The sequence below is a fragment of the Numida meleagris genome, chromosome 11 (genome assembly GCF_002078875.1).
Source record: "Numida meleagris isolate 19003 breed g44 Domestic line chromosome 11, NumMel1.0, whole genome shotgun sequence".
Classification (NCBI taxonomy): Eukaryota; Metazoa; Chordata; class Aves; order Galliformes; family Numididae; genus Numida; species Numida meleagris.
The window spans coordinates 18,088,189-18,102,544 of NC_034419.1; the positions used below are offsets into that span (position 1 = coordinate 18,088,189).

General features: G+C 44.0%; 1 protein-coding gene across 8 annotated transcripts in view; it reads left to right on the forward strand.

Annotated features, from left to right (window-relative positions):
• Window positions 1-14,356, forward strand: part of CNTN4 (contactin 4) — a 262,223-nt gene that overhangs the window by 207,254 nt on the left and 40,613 nt on the right. For all 8 annotated transcript variants that reach the window (XM_021409696.1, XM_021409697.1, XM_021409698.1 and 5 more), the window contains 3 exons: window positions 1,391-1,527; window positions 2,975-3,104; window positions 7,243-7,393. In XM_021409696.1, coding sequence (XP_021265371.1) covers window positions 1,391-1,527; window positions 2,975-3,104; window positions 7,243-7,393 — 418 coding nt within the window. The remainder of the gene's footprint in view (window positions 1-1,390; window positions 1,528-2,974; window positions 3,105-7,242; window positions 7,394-14,356) is intronic.

Here is a 14,356-nt window from a genome sequence, read left to right on the forward strand (position 1 = left end):
GTTTTGTAGAGCTCCTTTCACAGTATCGTAAGACTTTCTTCAAAATTATGAATTAGATGCTCTTAGAATAATGAATATGTAAACTCATGAGTAATTTGCAAATGTCCTTGAGCCAGTGATCCTGTGGAGTTGCGTGAGGTGTCTCAGCTCCATGGAATTGTTCAAGTTCTTACTTTAAATGACAGAGCTGACTTTCATCTTCCTACATTTAAACCCTTTCCTTTTCACATCACTTTAGATATAGATCATAAACAAGGTTAACACATTACAGGGCAGGAGGTGCAGTCAGAGATGCAGGCACCACTCACCTCCCATTTTCACGTATTGCTCCTGCATTGTCATTACATTCGGTTTTCCTTTCTGCTTTTCTTGCAAGTCCCTTAGGGTATTTCTTGAGGCAGATTTCAGATTCTGTGCAAAGTTCTTCGGCTTTCTGCTAAGCTTTGTTGTTTATAGTCACAGTGAGAAGGGAAGCATGCAAAGTGGTAGACATGGAATTAGGCACACATCTGTCACAGCCTGAAAAGAGTTTGGAAAGGCACTCTGAGTTTGTATATCCAGCTTCACCTAACAGCATAGACATATCAATATTTTAGTTACAGGCATACCAACTTTGTGTTCAACTTAACATTTTTGTACATTTTTTAATTTATCCTTTCAGGCCTTTTTTCTGACTCCTGTCTCTATTCAAAAGAGATGCATAACTTTTTTGAGTTTTCTTGCGTTGTTTTTTTTTTTTTTCTGGACGTAATCTTATTTATTTTTTATCTTGATTACATGTGAGGAGGGATTAATCAGGTTCTTGGAGACCTCTGCTGGTAACACCTTCCTACTAAGCCTCTCAGATTTTCTTACTTCAGAGTAGGGTAAATGACAACTAAAAGGGCTGGATGGCCTTTATGTTTAATATGACTTCCTGAAAAATATTTTAAGTAAACACAGGCTGGTGGTGTTTATGAAAGTAACAAAAGAAAGAGGTTTTGTTGTTTCCGAAAACAAGCGGTAATTTTGCATGCAGAGTCTAGCTAAATTTAAGCTGGATGTTAAAAAAAGACATTGAGCTCTGATGACAATAATATGTGAAATATAGCTAAAAATATCATTGCGTAAGTGTCTGAAATCTTCCAGCACCAGTTTTACCAAGTTCTATCAAAATGTATCTCCAGGATCTGTTTTTGAAGATGTTCATTGCCATTCATGTAATTACTGGCTCCAGAGATTTTTTCAAACACGTGAAAGATATTCATGTGACAGTGCTCCATGGGCCAGGCCTGAATCTAACTCTTAAATGTGATGGTAAAGTAAGAAATATGTGGCTATTTGATGGTGCCCCGGGGAGCAGGTTGTTGTTAATAGACATGAAGCTTTATTCCTCGCTTTTGCATTGCAGCTCAGCCCAACTGGATTCAGAAGATCAGTGATGTACACGCAGCCATTGAGGAAAACGTCTTCTGGGAGTGCCATGCCAGCGGGAGGCCGAAGCCCTCCTACCGCTGGCTGAAGGACGGTGAACCACTACTGCCGCAGGTAGGCGTTCTCATTCTGCTTGTTTTATGACTAATGGGGATGGAAGTGATGGCAGTGCTCTGAAATCCCCTTGCTCTGTAGGTGATTCCTTGTCGTGGTTGGTGGGTGCTTCTGTATGAGGTTGAGTTCCTGAGTTGGAGAGGAGGGAAGTGCCTCATTCTTTCTCTTGGGCACGGGTTGGCTTCAGAGAGCTGTTAATGACACCTAGGATGCACAGCAGCTTTAAAGTTCCTCACAGATATGAAAGATCCACAAATCCAACAAATCTAAGTGTGGACACGTGTATGTGAAAAAGCGGGAATGGCCAAGTGGGACTGAGTTGCCCTGGATTCATTCTTCCAGCTTACAGTTTTGAGGCAAACTACAGCTGCTAAGCAAGCCTTAGCATTTCTCCTGGTCTCTAGCAGCATTCCCATTCCTCCTGTTCAGCTGTGTCCCTGTGTGAGTGACCAGGAGCCTGCCATTAGCAGGGACAGAAAAAACTGCCTAGAGATGAGGGATTCATAGGAACAGGGCAGGTGCCTGTTCCTTGTACCATTGACGGGGAATCACTCAGTCCTGTGACTGCCTCAATTATAACAACAACTAAAACAAATTACCAAGCATTGGCTTCACAGTAGCCTGCATTTTTTCCCTTCGCTTACTGTGAAAGAACATGGCTGCCCAGATTTGATCAAACCCTGACAAAGATTGCACAAACATTAAATTTCCACCCTACGGCCAAGTAGAAAGCCAATAGCTCTTTATATTACTATTTTTTAATGATGAAACTCCTGGGGAGGGAGGGAACACTTTGCTGTACTTATTAAAATTGATAACGTGAGCTCCATATCCTTAGGCTGACAAATGATACTGTGGTCTTTTGTTCCACACACTAATTTTACTTGCTTCACGCTGGTCACTAGCAGATGGTCTTGTACTTAAATCATGTTAGTGGCTGATACGAAGTGAAGGATCATTAAATTATTAACATCTATGTTGTTTTCAGTAAACTGCGGAGGATATAAAATATTTCCCATTGTAGCTAAGATGGCAACCAAGTAACCTTCATTGTCATATATACCTGTAGCATCATTGTTTTAAATATTTTAAAGAATTAGGTTGGCTGCGATGTGTCACCATGGAAAAAAATGTATATTTTTTGATTCAGGTTTACCTGCTTGAAAAGGAGATTAATCTAAATGGTTTAGGTATTAAATCAATGAGAAGTCAAGGGAAAGTCCTTTGATTTAAATTGCATTTACCAACTACTGTATTGTTTTTTTTCCATTTAAGCTGACATAAATTTTGTTGGCAAACAAATAGAATGGAGCATGCAAATTCTTCCTGTTACTGCTGCCTTTCTTTGTCTACCTGGGCATGCAAAATGGCACAGCTCCTGCTGGGGTTATTTTCCAAGGAGGAATCTCCTTATTTACTTCTTTACTTGTTTCACTGTTTCCCACAGGGCAGAGTTCGGATAGAGCAGGGCTCACTGACCATAACGAATGTCAGCCTGTCGGATGCCGGCATGTATCAGTGTGTCGCGGAAAACAGACACGGCACCATTTTTGCCAGTGCAGAACTGAGTGTCATAGGTAAGTTTACTTTCCCGAGTGCTGCAAACCTTCCAAAACTGGCACAGCTTTAACCCAAAATGGTTTTGCTAAGTGTCAACGTCTGAAGTAGTACCACTGAAAGTCTTGGACAAGTTGTTGTTTTTAAGTATGGCATGAAATGAAAGCTTGGGAAAGCGGATCGATAGAGAACAAATTTCTTTACATCATCTCATATTCTCATATTCATCTGGGTAACTGAGCATGGAGAGCTGGCAAGGCCACTCACTTCCTGCTAACCCAAGCGTTGCCCTCATTCAAAGCACCCTGGACTGTCCCAAGGAGATGTTGAAAACCCTTCTGTCTGAATAGACCTTTCACCATCCAAAATCACAATGCTTCAGTCCTTAAACCCTCACCAAGAAAAACAACTTCTGCCCTCCCTGTTTTGTGTTTGCCTGACCTAATCATCCCAGTTAATATCAGGAGATGCTCCTGTGAATTGAGTCCTCCAACAATTAGAATCAGACTTAACATGAAATCCAGAAGATGCATCTTTGAGTGAGAATGGAATTGAAGTCTCCAGATTCCTATTCTGTATCGAATTAGCAAGCTGTTCTCACTGCTTTCTTCAACAAACCTAATGGGAAACTAATGGAGACAGCTCTGGGGGATGTTATTGATCTGTGTAAATGCCTGTCGGGAGGCAGTAAAGATGACAGAAACAGGTTCGTTTCAGTGGTGCCCAGTACCCAAATAAGAGCAATAGTCATGGACTGAAACATAGGAAATGCCATTTGAATATAGGAAAATCTTTATCTTACTGTTTCAAACATTAGTACAGGTTGTTCAGAGAGATTGTGATATCTCCTTGGAGATACTTAGCACCCAACTGGACAGGATCCAGGGCATCCTGCTCGGGCTGAGCCCAGATGGAACAGGGCCACCTCCCGCTAACTTCAGCCATCCTGTGATGCTGCACCTCACTCTGAAAGCTCGTGTATGAGTGACAGGCCTAGGAACCCGTAAGTCAAAATAGATATGTAGCTTTGAATAGTTAAATCGAATTTGCAATTAAGAAACAGTGCTTCAGTTGTTTTCAAAGTGTATGTTCAATAGCATCATTCCCCACTTCATCCCGAAGAACAAAGCACAAGGTCTTTACCGATTATGGCATTTTCAGTATCAGTCATTTTTATCAGCAGCGATACAGCGAAAAAAAAGAAATCATTTGGAAGATTGTCATTGTTGCTGTTCAAGAAAAGTACAATAATGTTCAATAAATCAGACTTTGCAGTGCTAAGATGTATTGGTTGTGTTACTCCGTGAAGGAAATTCAAGTAAGACCACTGATGCATTTCCTGTAGGAATGAACCTTTGCTGGGAGTGCTGATCTTCTCGCAAGGTAAAGGCAGTCAGTGCGTGCTGCCAGTGCCCAGTAGCCCCAGCAATGGGATTGGAGCTTGTCCTGAGAGTGTGGTCACTGACATTTTTGGATTGGAGGTTGAATCCTAGAATATCCCAGGTTGGAATGGACCCATAAGGATCGGAGGGTCCAACTCCTGGCAGGAGTTGAGGACCAGGCCTGCAATAGCAAGACAGCATCCTCACTGTACACTGAGCGCAGACAGAACCACCACGCAGAAAGAGAAACTGAACATTGAGAATATATTTATAATTAATGTGATCTCCATATTCCCTGAGCCTTGGCAGTAAGAGGGACATCCCGGTGCAGGCCTCGTGTTGGCACGAAGAGCAAAGGCCTTGGGAAGCCTGTTCTCAAAAACCTGCCAGGTAGATGGCACGTGGCTGACTTCTCATCTGCATTACACACTTCTGTGTGCCAGAATGCTGTGCTGCAGAGTCACTTCTGTGGATTGGTGACTTAATTTGGCACATTATTAAAGGAAAATAGCATGTTTTCCTTTTTCACTGCAGTTTTCGAAGTAGGTCAATATTCTGAGTTCTCACTGAGAAATGTTGGCTTTTAAAGGAATCTTTCTGAGTATAAAAATGGTTATTTTACAAGGTCCTGAAGTTAAGCACTTGAAGTGATTAAACACCACTATTAGCAAGTGAGGCTTATAGCAAAATTAAGTGAAAAAGAGTGATGGAAAATTACTCACAGAGCTTTTCTCAGATTGATGCTTCTCTGTTATTGTTGTCAATTATATTGCCCAGAGTCTTGAGCTAAAACCAGAATCCTGTTGTGCTGGGCGTTGTAAAAACCTGTAGCAAGATGCAGTCGCTGCCTGGAATAGTTTTCTGACTGAATGTTTAAAATAAAGCATGGAGTGAAAAAAGTGAAATGTAAATCCTCATCTTACAAGCAAGGTGTGGAGATATCAAGTACGTTATTGCTGAGGTGGCACAGAAAGGCTCTGGTAGTGCTGAAAACTGAGCCCAGAGATTTCTAAATTTCAGATTTTAAGTTCCTGTCTCAGCCCTAAGCATGTGTAGCTGCAGAACCGGCCCTTTTCCTGCCTTCCTACCCACAGCTTGTTATTTGCAGAGTTGGCTTATGTCATAAAATCCACAGACCAGTAGCAGAAGCTGTTTCACAGTGTATCAGACCCAGACCGCAGTGTCTTGAGATTCCCAGTGATGTGTTGCTCCTTACAGATGATGCTCTCTGTGGCTGTGCTGAATACCTTGCATAATCAGAGTAGATTTTCCCTCTACCCTTTATATTTCTGTCATTTTGATCCCCTGATAACTGCTTTGTTCATCAGTCATCACAGAACAAAACCCACGTTGCACACAATTCCTCTACCGCATGCAGGAGCAGGAGGGAAGTAGCCAATGACTTGTAAAGAAACAATCAAAACTGTGCCTTACACTCATGGAAATCACTGGGTAGTTCAAAAATCTCTTTTGCCTATAAGTTTCAGACAATCATCTGAAAGCATTTCCAAAAAGTGATAGTGCATTACAATAATATGATCTAGTTAATGCTTCATCTGGTTCTGAGCACATTGGTGGGAAGTTGTTCTCAGGATGCTGCTTTCATTTTGAGATGTTTTACATATCCGGTGTCATTTTTCAGACGGCTCTTTTATAGTTTTTAATAACGTATGGTTTCCTCTATGCTTAAATGAATCACTCCTCTATGATTAGGCACAGCAGACAGGGCACCTCAGAGATTAGTGAGCTCTGATTCGCATAAGGGGAAGACAGAAGACTTCTATTAGAACATAACGGCTGTCCCGTTGTCAGTGTGGGATTATTTTTTATTTCCAGCCCTTTTGCGGCAGAAATGATATTGAGAAGAACGGAGGCAAAAGAGATGCTGTAGGAAAAATGGATTTGCTTTCTGTCTCCCACGACAGCTTTTTGTCTCCCAGCTGCTCCAGGTGAACCTTAGATCCTTCTCCGGAGCACCAAGCAGATGCAGTGATGTAAACTTACACCTCACAGAGCGCAGCAAGAAAGAAAGTTGAGCAAACTGCTGCTGGCTCAGGGATGCGAGGACGCGGCAGGAGGCACGGGCTGCAGCACAAAGCTGTGCAAGGAGATGGGGAGAATGTGGGGAGCTGAAGGGCCTGGGCAGAGCTTTCTGCCACGAAGGCGCAGTGAGCAGGGCAGGAGCTGTTCATCAAACCATTACGCTGCCTCCCCTGATTTGCTTTGAGCTTTCTGTACTGAAAAAAGTAACTTTCCTATTTGATAGAAACAAAACCTTCTGGCCTTCCTTGGGGAGTCAGTCAAGAGGCAGCTGCCTCCGAGCTCTGCCTGTCATTGGGTTCCATCAAATCAATCATGAACAGTCCTGGGGGGCCAGACAGCGTCCTCCCTGCCAGGCCTGCCTTGCGGCCATGCTGCAGCCTGTCTGCGTGGCTCTGCTGTTTGCTGTGGTGAAGTGCTTTGCACAAAGCAGAGGAACGTGCCCTGAAGGTGTTCAGGCAGATGATGGGAGATTTCTTTGTGCCCCGATGACATTCCAAGCCTTGCCTTGTTTCGCTTGGTTCAGGACCTGGCTGTGCTAAGGTCTCTCCCCTTTATAGCATCAAAATAAAAGATCCTCTTTATGCAATGATTCTGAATTAAAAATATCAGATTTTAAGGCAGATCACTGAGCAATTACAGGTGAGAAGAATCCTTGGAATGTGGTCATGTCCCAAAGAGCCTGACTTCCTTTTTCAGAGGGAATTCTGATCCGTATCCACTTTTTCTCTTCCAGCTGTCGGGCCAGACTTTTCCAAAACGCTCCTGAAAAAGTTAACTCTTGTGAAAGTGGGCGGTGAAGTAATCATTGAGTGCAAGCCAAAAGCTTCTCCCAGACCTACTTACTCTTGGAAGAAAGGAAAAGACATCCTAAGAGAAAATGAGAGGTAATGTCTTACAGAAACTATTCCTTTCATTGGCTTGCTCCAACCCAGGGGCTTTCAGCAATGAAAACTAAATTTGTCATTAATAGCTTCCCAAAATTGACTTGCAAATAAATGTGAAAACAGCCAGTGTTCAATCTCCAGGAGCTGGGGGTGAAATTTCTATTCCCATTGTGTTCATCCTCATCTCTGTGTACTATTGAAGCATCCCTGCCTGGAAGCTGATAAAGATACATTCTAAAAAGCAAATCTTTTGCCTTTGGATTGCTCTAAATAGCCATTGTTTTTCAAGAAAAAATTCCCAGGAGAGTATTGCTGAAACCCTCCACTGCAAATTACACAATCCTGGTAAATTACTGAATGTGTCCTGCAAACAGGAGTTGTTTGGGGTTAGTAATTAATTTGGCAGTCGCAGTGCCTAACTTGGAGATGGCTTTTTTGGGCTGGCCAAATAAAAGAGATATATATCTCTATTTTTATATATATATATAAATTAATTCAAAGGAGAGCATTAGAAGGAAGTAAGTGCTTACCTTGTAAATCCACAGTCACTGCTTCAGTGATGGCAGTGATCCATTGCTGGCTGTGTTACCTGTCCTGCTCATGCAGCCTCTGAGGGAGAGACCTGTAGAGCTGTTGTGGTCACCTGCAAGCGTAATGTGCCTCTTTTATTGCAGTGCATTTGTGGGAAGAATCTTGTCCTGTGAGTATAGACCAAAGAGGCAGGAAGTAGAGGAAATTTTTATTTTTAAAAGCTTAAACCTCTTAGAGTTGGAATTGGAAAGTCTAGTCTTGCTCCAGCCAACCTGCCTGTAATGGGCATTGAGCAAATACTATGGTGATGTGTATATCGAATGTTCGTTTACAGCCAGACGAGTAAAATATTGAACATATTTGTGACTTATTGTCTGATATCTGGTATTCAGGAGGCAGTTGTCTATGGACAGCTTGATTTCACTTCTCGGAATAAAAGGAGTTGGGTGATAAGTGTGGAGAACTTCCTTTAGCATTCAGGGCACAAAGCTGTGCAAGGTTGATGTTATACTATATCAAGTCAGATTGATTTTTTAAACCAAAGTAGCTTGTTCTTCTGGAATTTGTGGAGAGGGTGGAAGCAGCAAGTGCTGAGGTTTCAGAGTGTCTGTCCCCTCCCAGTCCTTGCTGACAGAGTCCGCAGTTGAAATTTGCTGTTTTCCCCTAGGCTGCTCTCCTTGGTATGCTGTGGTTTCATCTCCTCGTTTTAATTTAGAGCCTGGGAGAGGAACCATGGATTTATCTGAGCCAGGGATTAGGAAAGGAAAGAAATGAGAGCAACTGTGCTCCTTCCTTTGTCACTGCTATGTAGTGCTAACAACAAAGTGATTTTGCTCTAGCACTGCTCTTTCATCTGCAGGCTTTCCTAAAAGTCAGCTGCTGTAAAACAGCAGAAGCCCCTGGATTGTGGCTTCCCAAGGGAAGGAGCTCAGGACTTGTACAGCCAGGTTCGGTTTGCCTGTATGTTGTTACAAATGACTTCTGAGCTGGTGGTTTGAACAGGCTGTTGGTGTTTCGACCAGTTTCCACCAGAGCTTAGAGGAAAAGATGCGCCTCATGAAAACAGCAGGTTTCATCAGGGCTCTGTGAAAATAGGCAGCTGGGAACAGGAAGCACTGCTAGCTCCCCTCCCTGAAACACTGTCACCTAAAATCACGCTGTGGTAGGCATGAGGGAACCCATACCAAAGCACAGCCTGAAGTGAGCACATGTCCATGTGTTTTAAGGAGCAGTTCAGTGGGCTGCATCTGCTGCATCTTCCTGACCCAACTTCACCCAAGGCATACTACCTATGGCAAAAGGCAGGTGTATTCCTAAAAGCTTGCTAAGATGTGAAGAAAAACATCACTAGATTCTCTCATGTGGGGAAAACATAGGTCTCTGTTCTCCTGGTGAGGCGGCAGCTGGGAAGAAAGTAGCCAAGAGCTGAGCTGAAATACGGACTGCAGAACTGCTGCGCTCCTTGCCCCGTGCCTGCCATACACTTCGCCTGGCCAGAGCCTCCCGCTTGGGCACCGAGCCCTGGATGGGAAATCAGATGTGAAATGTGCCCAAGCAGGTGTGAAATTTGCTGCCGCTGCAACCCTGGGGTTTTCCACCAGCCAGACCTTCCGGCAGGCCTCTCTGGCAAAACGTCTTAATGAACACCGCTCCGCTGACTTGGCGTTGGACGTATTTCGTTCTTCTGCGCCGTTGTTTGTGTCTCTCGTGGGGATGAGGATGTTGAATCCTCATCATCACCTCTATTACACGCCATCCCTCCAATCTGTGACCGGAGACTGTGTGAAATGTGCAATTAAGGATTGATTTTGGCTGATACAGTTGTGGCGTTGTTCGTCAGCACTGTCTGACTTCACAGGGTTAGGAGAGGCCTCCATGGCCGCCCCATTATCGCCACCCCCATTCCTGCTTTCTCTGGTCACTGAAGCATTATCTTCTCCCTGCTTCCTTGGGACAGCAAGACTGACTGGAGTCCGACCCGGGGATGTCGCTGCACCCACATTTACACATTTACATTTACGTGGGCTTCAAACAAGAACCTTCTTGGCTGTTGAAAAAATTTGTTGAGATACAGTAAGAAAGATGCCAAGAAAAGCTGTTGCTGAAATCTTTTCTCCTGGGGCGCAAAACTGAACTTTCAGACAGGTGTGGGAGAAGCAACTTAAATGAAATCTCCAGTTTAACTGACGTTAAAGAGTCCATTGAGCTCCAGAGAAGCACCAGAACATCTGGATCCTTCTCCAAGCTGAATCTGATCACGTGAAGGTTAATCAATATAGATGGTCTTGCCAATTCCAGGTGGAGACAAAAGCAACATGAATGTGTCGGTCCTGGCTCTGAATTCTGATGTACAGTGTGACTTCGACTGTGGCAATCGCTGGAGCATTCCTCCTGGGGCTCCTGTGACTTTTCACATGGAATGTAACGTTAGGGACAACTTTCTGGGAGCAGAAATAGTTTGCATCGGATTTGGCTGCCAGGGATCCTGCTCTGGAGGCTACTGCTGTCCGGGAGGCAGAACTAAGAGCGTTGTTCAGGGCTTGCCCAGAGGGCACAGACTGCCACAGAAAAAAAGAGCTTTATTGCTTGAGGTTTCGTGTTCTTCTCTGGAGGCCGCGCTGGTGTGTGCTGCACCCCTAATGAACAACCTGCCCTGAAGATATCTTTTACCAGCGTTTGAGAACTGTGCAATCATGTTATTAGAAATTCTGCCCTGAGGTACAATTATATTATTGCAGTCATTAAAGGCAGTTCATCTCCATAATAATGGAAATCCTGCCTTGGAGGCCTGACTGAGTCAAAATAACGTTAGTGGCTTGACTCCAGAAGGTAAATTCTATATAGAAACTGCTGTAGCACAGATACAGATATGTTGCAAATTCTGCTTTGAAAACAATAACTATTTCTACATAGAAGAGTTTGTTTTCTGCCCTGGTGCTACGTTATGTTCCCTTTACATTTCCAAGCACAGTAGGCCTTACATGCTGTGGGGAAGGTCCTCAGTCTTGCTTAATGCCTCTCCTTACAAATCAGCCTTGTAGGGCTGATGTGAATGCTGATGGTGTAGGAGCAGGTGAGGCCACCGCCTGCCACCGTAACTTCCACCCTCCGTACCACTACTGGGATAAGAGATGGGACAAAAAAATACCCATTTTGATGAGCTGGGATCCTGTTGTGTATGTTCTTTGGTTCGTGCCCCGGTGACATCATTGTGACTCAGAAGGGATGCTGGACTTAGGCCTCTGAGATGGAGATGGAGAGTGTCGCTGCCCAGCTGCCCAAGGAGGGCTGGCACTCAAACCAGGAAAAACCCCCTGGAGGGAGGGGCTCAGGCTGTGAAACCAGACAGTATGTTTTTTACTTAATTCTAAGAGGCATTTTGATCTTCTTATAATCTTACGTCTTCATTCTCCTGATTTTGTGAAATGTAATAGTCAACATCGAGTGAGGTTTTGGATATAAAATACACAGCTATCTATTGAATTACATACATAGCATGTAGAAGTCAGACAGGTGTTATATTCAGAGATGTGGTCTTTTGCACTTCCTGCATCATGTGAAAGACAAAGCAGATTTGAACCATGTCTGTACGTTGCTCAGGAGCTGTCGGGAAAACCAAAAGAGTTATTCCTAGATACCAGTGAAGTCACAGAGGTGGAGGGTAATTTTCCCTGAGATTCACCAAGATCAAACAGATATACAGAGTTCCTCACAAATCTGGAAAACCTTCCAGATTTCCAAACTGAGGAGCCCTGCATAATAGCAGTGTGAAGGAAAGCCAGCCCTTGGTGGGGAGTGTTTCCTTTGGACTCCTGAATGCCAGCTGCAGATTAGGCATCTCCCCGTGCACAGGGTTGCTCGTTTGTGACAGTTATTTCCTAGCCTGACATTCTGCCTGCCATTCATTGGCAGGAGTGGGAGGGGAAGTCACGGCGCTCAGATTGTTCTTGCAGGATTTTCTTAATCCTCTCATAATTGCTGAATTACATCTAATGCCACAACGTTACATAAATTTATTACCAAGACTTGTGTCTTAAAACCTTTATTTTCAGGTGATCTTATCATAGAAAGCTCCCAATTTGTTCGTAATTACGGCCCTGCTCCCACAGAGAGCTGCACTGGTTGCAAGCATGAGCAGTTCATCCTCACGCCGGTGACAGGCAGAAGTCACTGCTGTCCCCACCTCATTCTTTCATGTTTCCTGGGTATGGAGGGAGGACAGGGCTGGGCGTGATTAGAGAAAAATCCTGGAACTGCCCAGAGTGCTGCCAGCTGGCATTAAAATAAGCAGTTAATTCAGTTGATATGAAGCAGTTAATTCAAGCTTAATTTTGAAGCAGATAAATCTCTTTCACATGGTTTTCCGTAGCTGCCAAAAGAATGTTGCTCCCCAGCAGACTCGCAGGTGCTGCCATGTAGGTGCATGCCATCCAAGGGACGAGCTGCAGGGATTGAGTGTTAAAGTGGATACTGGTACTGTGGTCTGCACTGACAGACAGGGGCTTTTTCCCTCTCAGCTGCACAGGTTGAACTCTTAATAAGTTCCCTCCAAAGGTCATTTTGTTAGAGGACCTTATGAAAATTTCTCATGGGATTGGTCAAGGGATGTATTTTGCTGTTGGCATGGAATAGCTTTGTAGGAGTAGCACTGGAAGGGATTGTTGGGTGTAGTGTGGGATTTGCATGGCTTTCCTCGCAGCTCTTTCCTGTTTCACCTGGTGCTTGTTCTGCACATAGAGAAACTACTTGAATTTACGTGCAGGTATTTTGGAAGGATTTATGCTTCTGTATTTTTCACAAAGGGTTTCATTTTAGATTCCAGTCTATCAGACACACGTACTGTCATTTCCCAGAACGTGAAGCCATAGCGTTGCGCAGCTCAGGAGGAGGCAGTGAGATGTTACGTTTGGGTCTCTTGGTTTACCATTTCTTCCTGCTGCATTAGTTGCGCATGGCTCCCCAGCTCCCAACAGTGTAGGCTGTGTGCAGGAAATCCAGGATAGCTTTTTGGGGGAGAAATGCTGCATTTCTGCCAGTCTGGTGGTTTGCTGTAGCACTGCTGCCCAGCTGGGAGCATAACTGCAGGAGCCGGGCTGTGCTGCAGCAGTGATGCTGGATCCATAACCTGGCTTAGAACTCTGACATTCAAGGAGAAATTCAGGCATTTATCAGATTCCCATTCAGCCACGCCTCACCAGTGAATGCCTCCCTGTTCTGTTGTCAGCACTCTGAAGCATTTGGTAAGAACATGTCAAAATATAATGTGTTTTCCTCTGAAATAATGCATGTTCAAAATATGTACACACAATGGTTTCCATTCCTAATGTTCTCTTGAAGCTATTGGAAGTCACATTTACCCTCCTACCACGCTTGTTCTCAGTCCAGGAAAGAAAAATAATTGTAGTTTTAAGCCCTGAAACAAATTACTTTTCTCCCATTCTTGTTTGTGTACAGCCCTTACATCATTAGAACTGTTGTTTTTTTTTTTTTTCCTGTGAATATACAACGCATTGTTTATGAAGTTTAATTGTAAGGAAGAAATTCATAGAAGACAAATGATGTTCTGTGCTGGTAGCAAAGAATATGAAAGTGTCCAATTAAACAGCCACTGACTAGTACTCATATAATAGCAACATCTGTTATCTTAATTAAACAAGTCTCTGTATAAAGCGGCCCTCACAGTGCGCTTTGTTAGAGCCGGATCTGACCTAGATACTCCAGGCAAGCTCACCGTGGAAATTTTCCCAGTTGGTCCCATTATCTCGCAGCCTTGACAAGCTTCGTGATGTACGAGCACACCGGAGCACACGCAGAGCCACGCTGCATCAAGCAGGAAGGCTTCTTGCGCGTCGTGGCGTTTACTCATGGAGGTCAGTTGTGGCAGCGTTTAGCACTGCACAGCCTGCCCAGCGAGCTCGGTCAAGTCTTGGTCAGGAGGGAGCCGTGCTTCCAGGCCGTGCTCGAGATCCATTTGCAAAGGTGGTTTCTGCAGTTCAGGCCCAGATTGTTCCAGTTGCCTCACTGCTGCTCTTCACTGTGTCCCAGAGTCAGAGGTGACTTGAAAGGATACAGTCGCTTGATGAAGTCCTGGTGCCCTAGTGACTTCTGAAAAGCGACGTGTTTTGGTGCCTTCTGCACTTCAAATCAGCACGGAGACTCTTCTCATATGAGAAGCACCTTACCCACCATTTTCTCAAGAGTTGACATCCTCACGATGCCCTCACAAGGGCTGTTCATTTATGGAGCTATCAGATCAGCTCTTACTTTCATGACACACTTCAGCATATTTATTTCGGTGCAGTGCCATTTGAGAAGGGAAAGTTATGAAATCAGACAAGGAAAGAAAGGAAGATAAAGCCTTTTCTCTTACTCTGTCCTCATGTCTTGAGTTTGGAAAGTTGTATTAATTCCCATTTTTTATTTGTTGCTTCA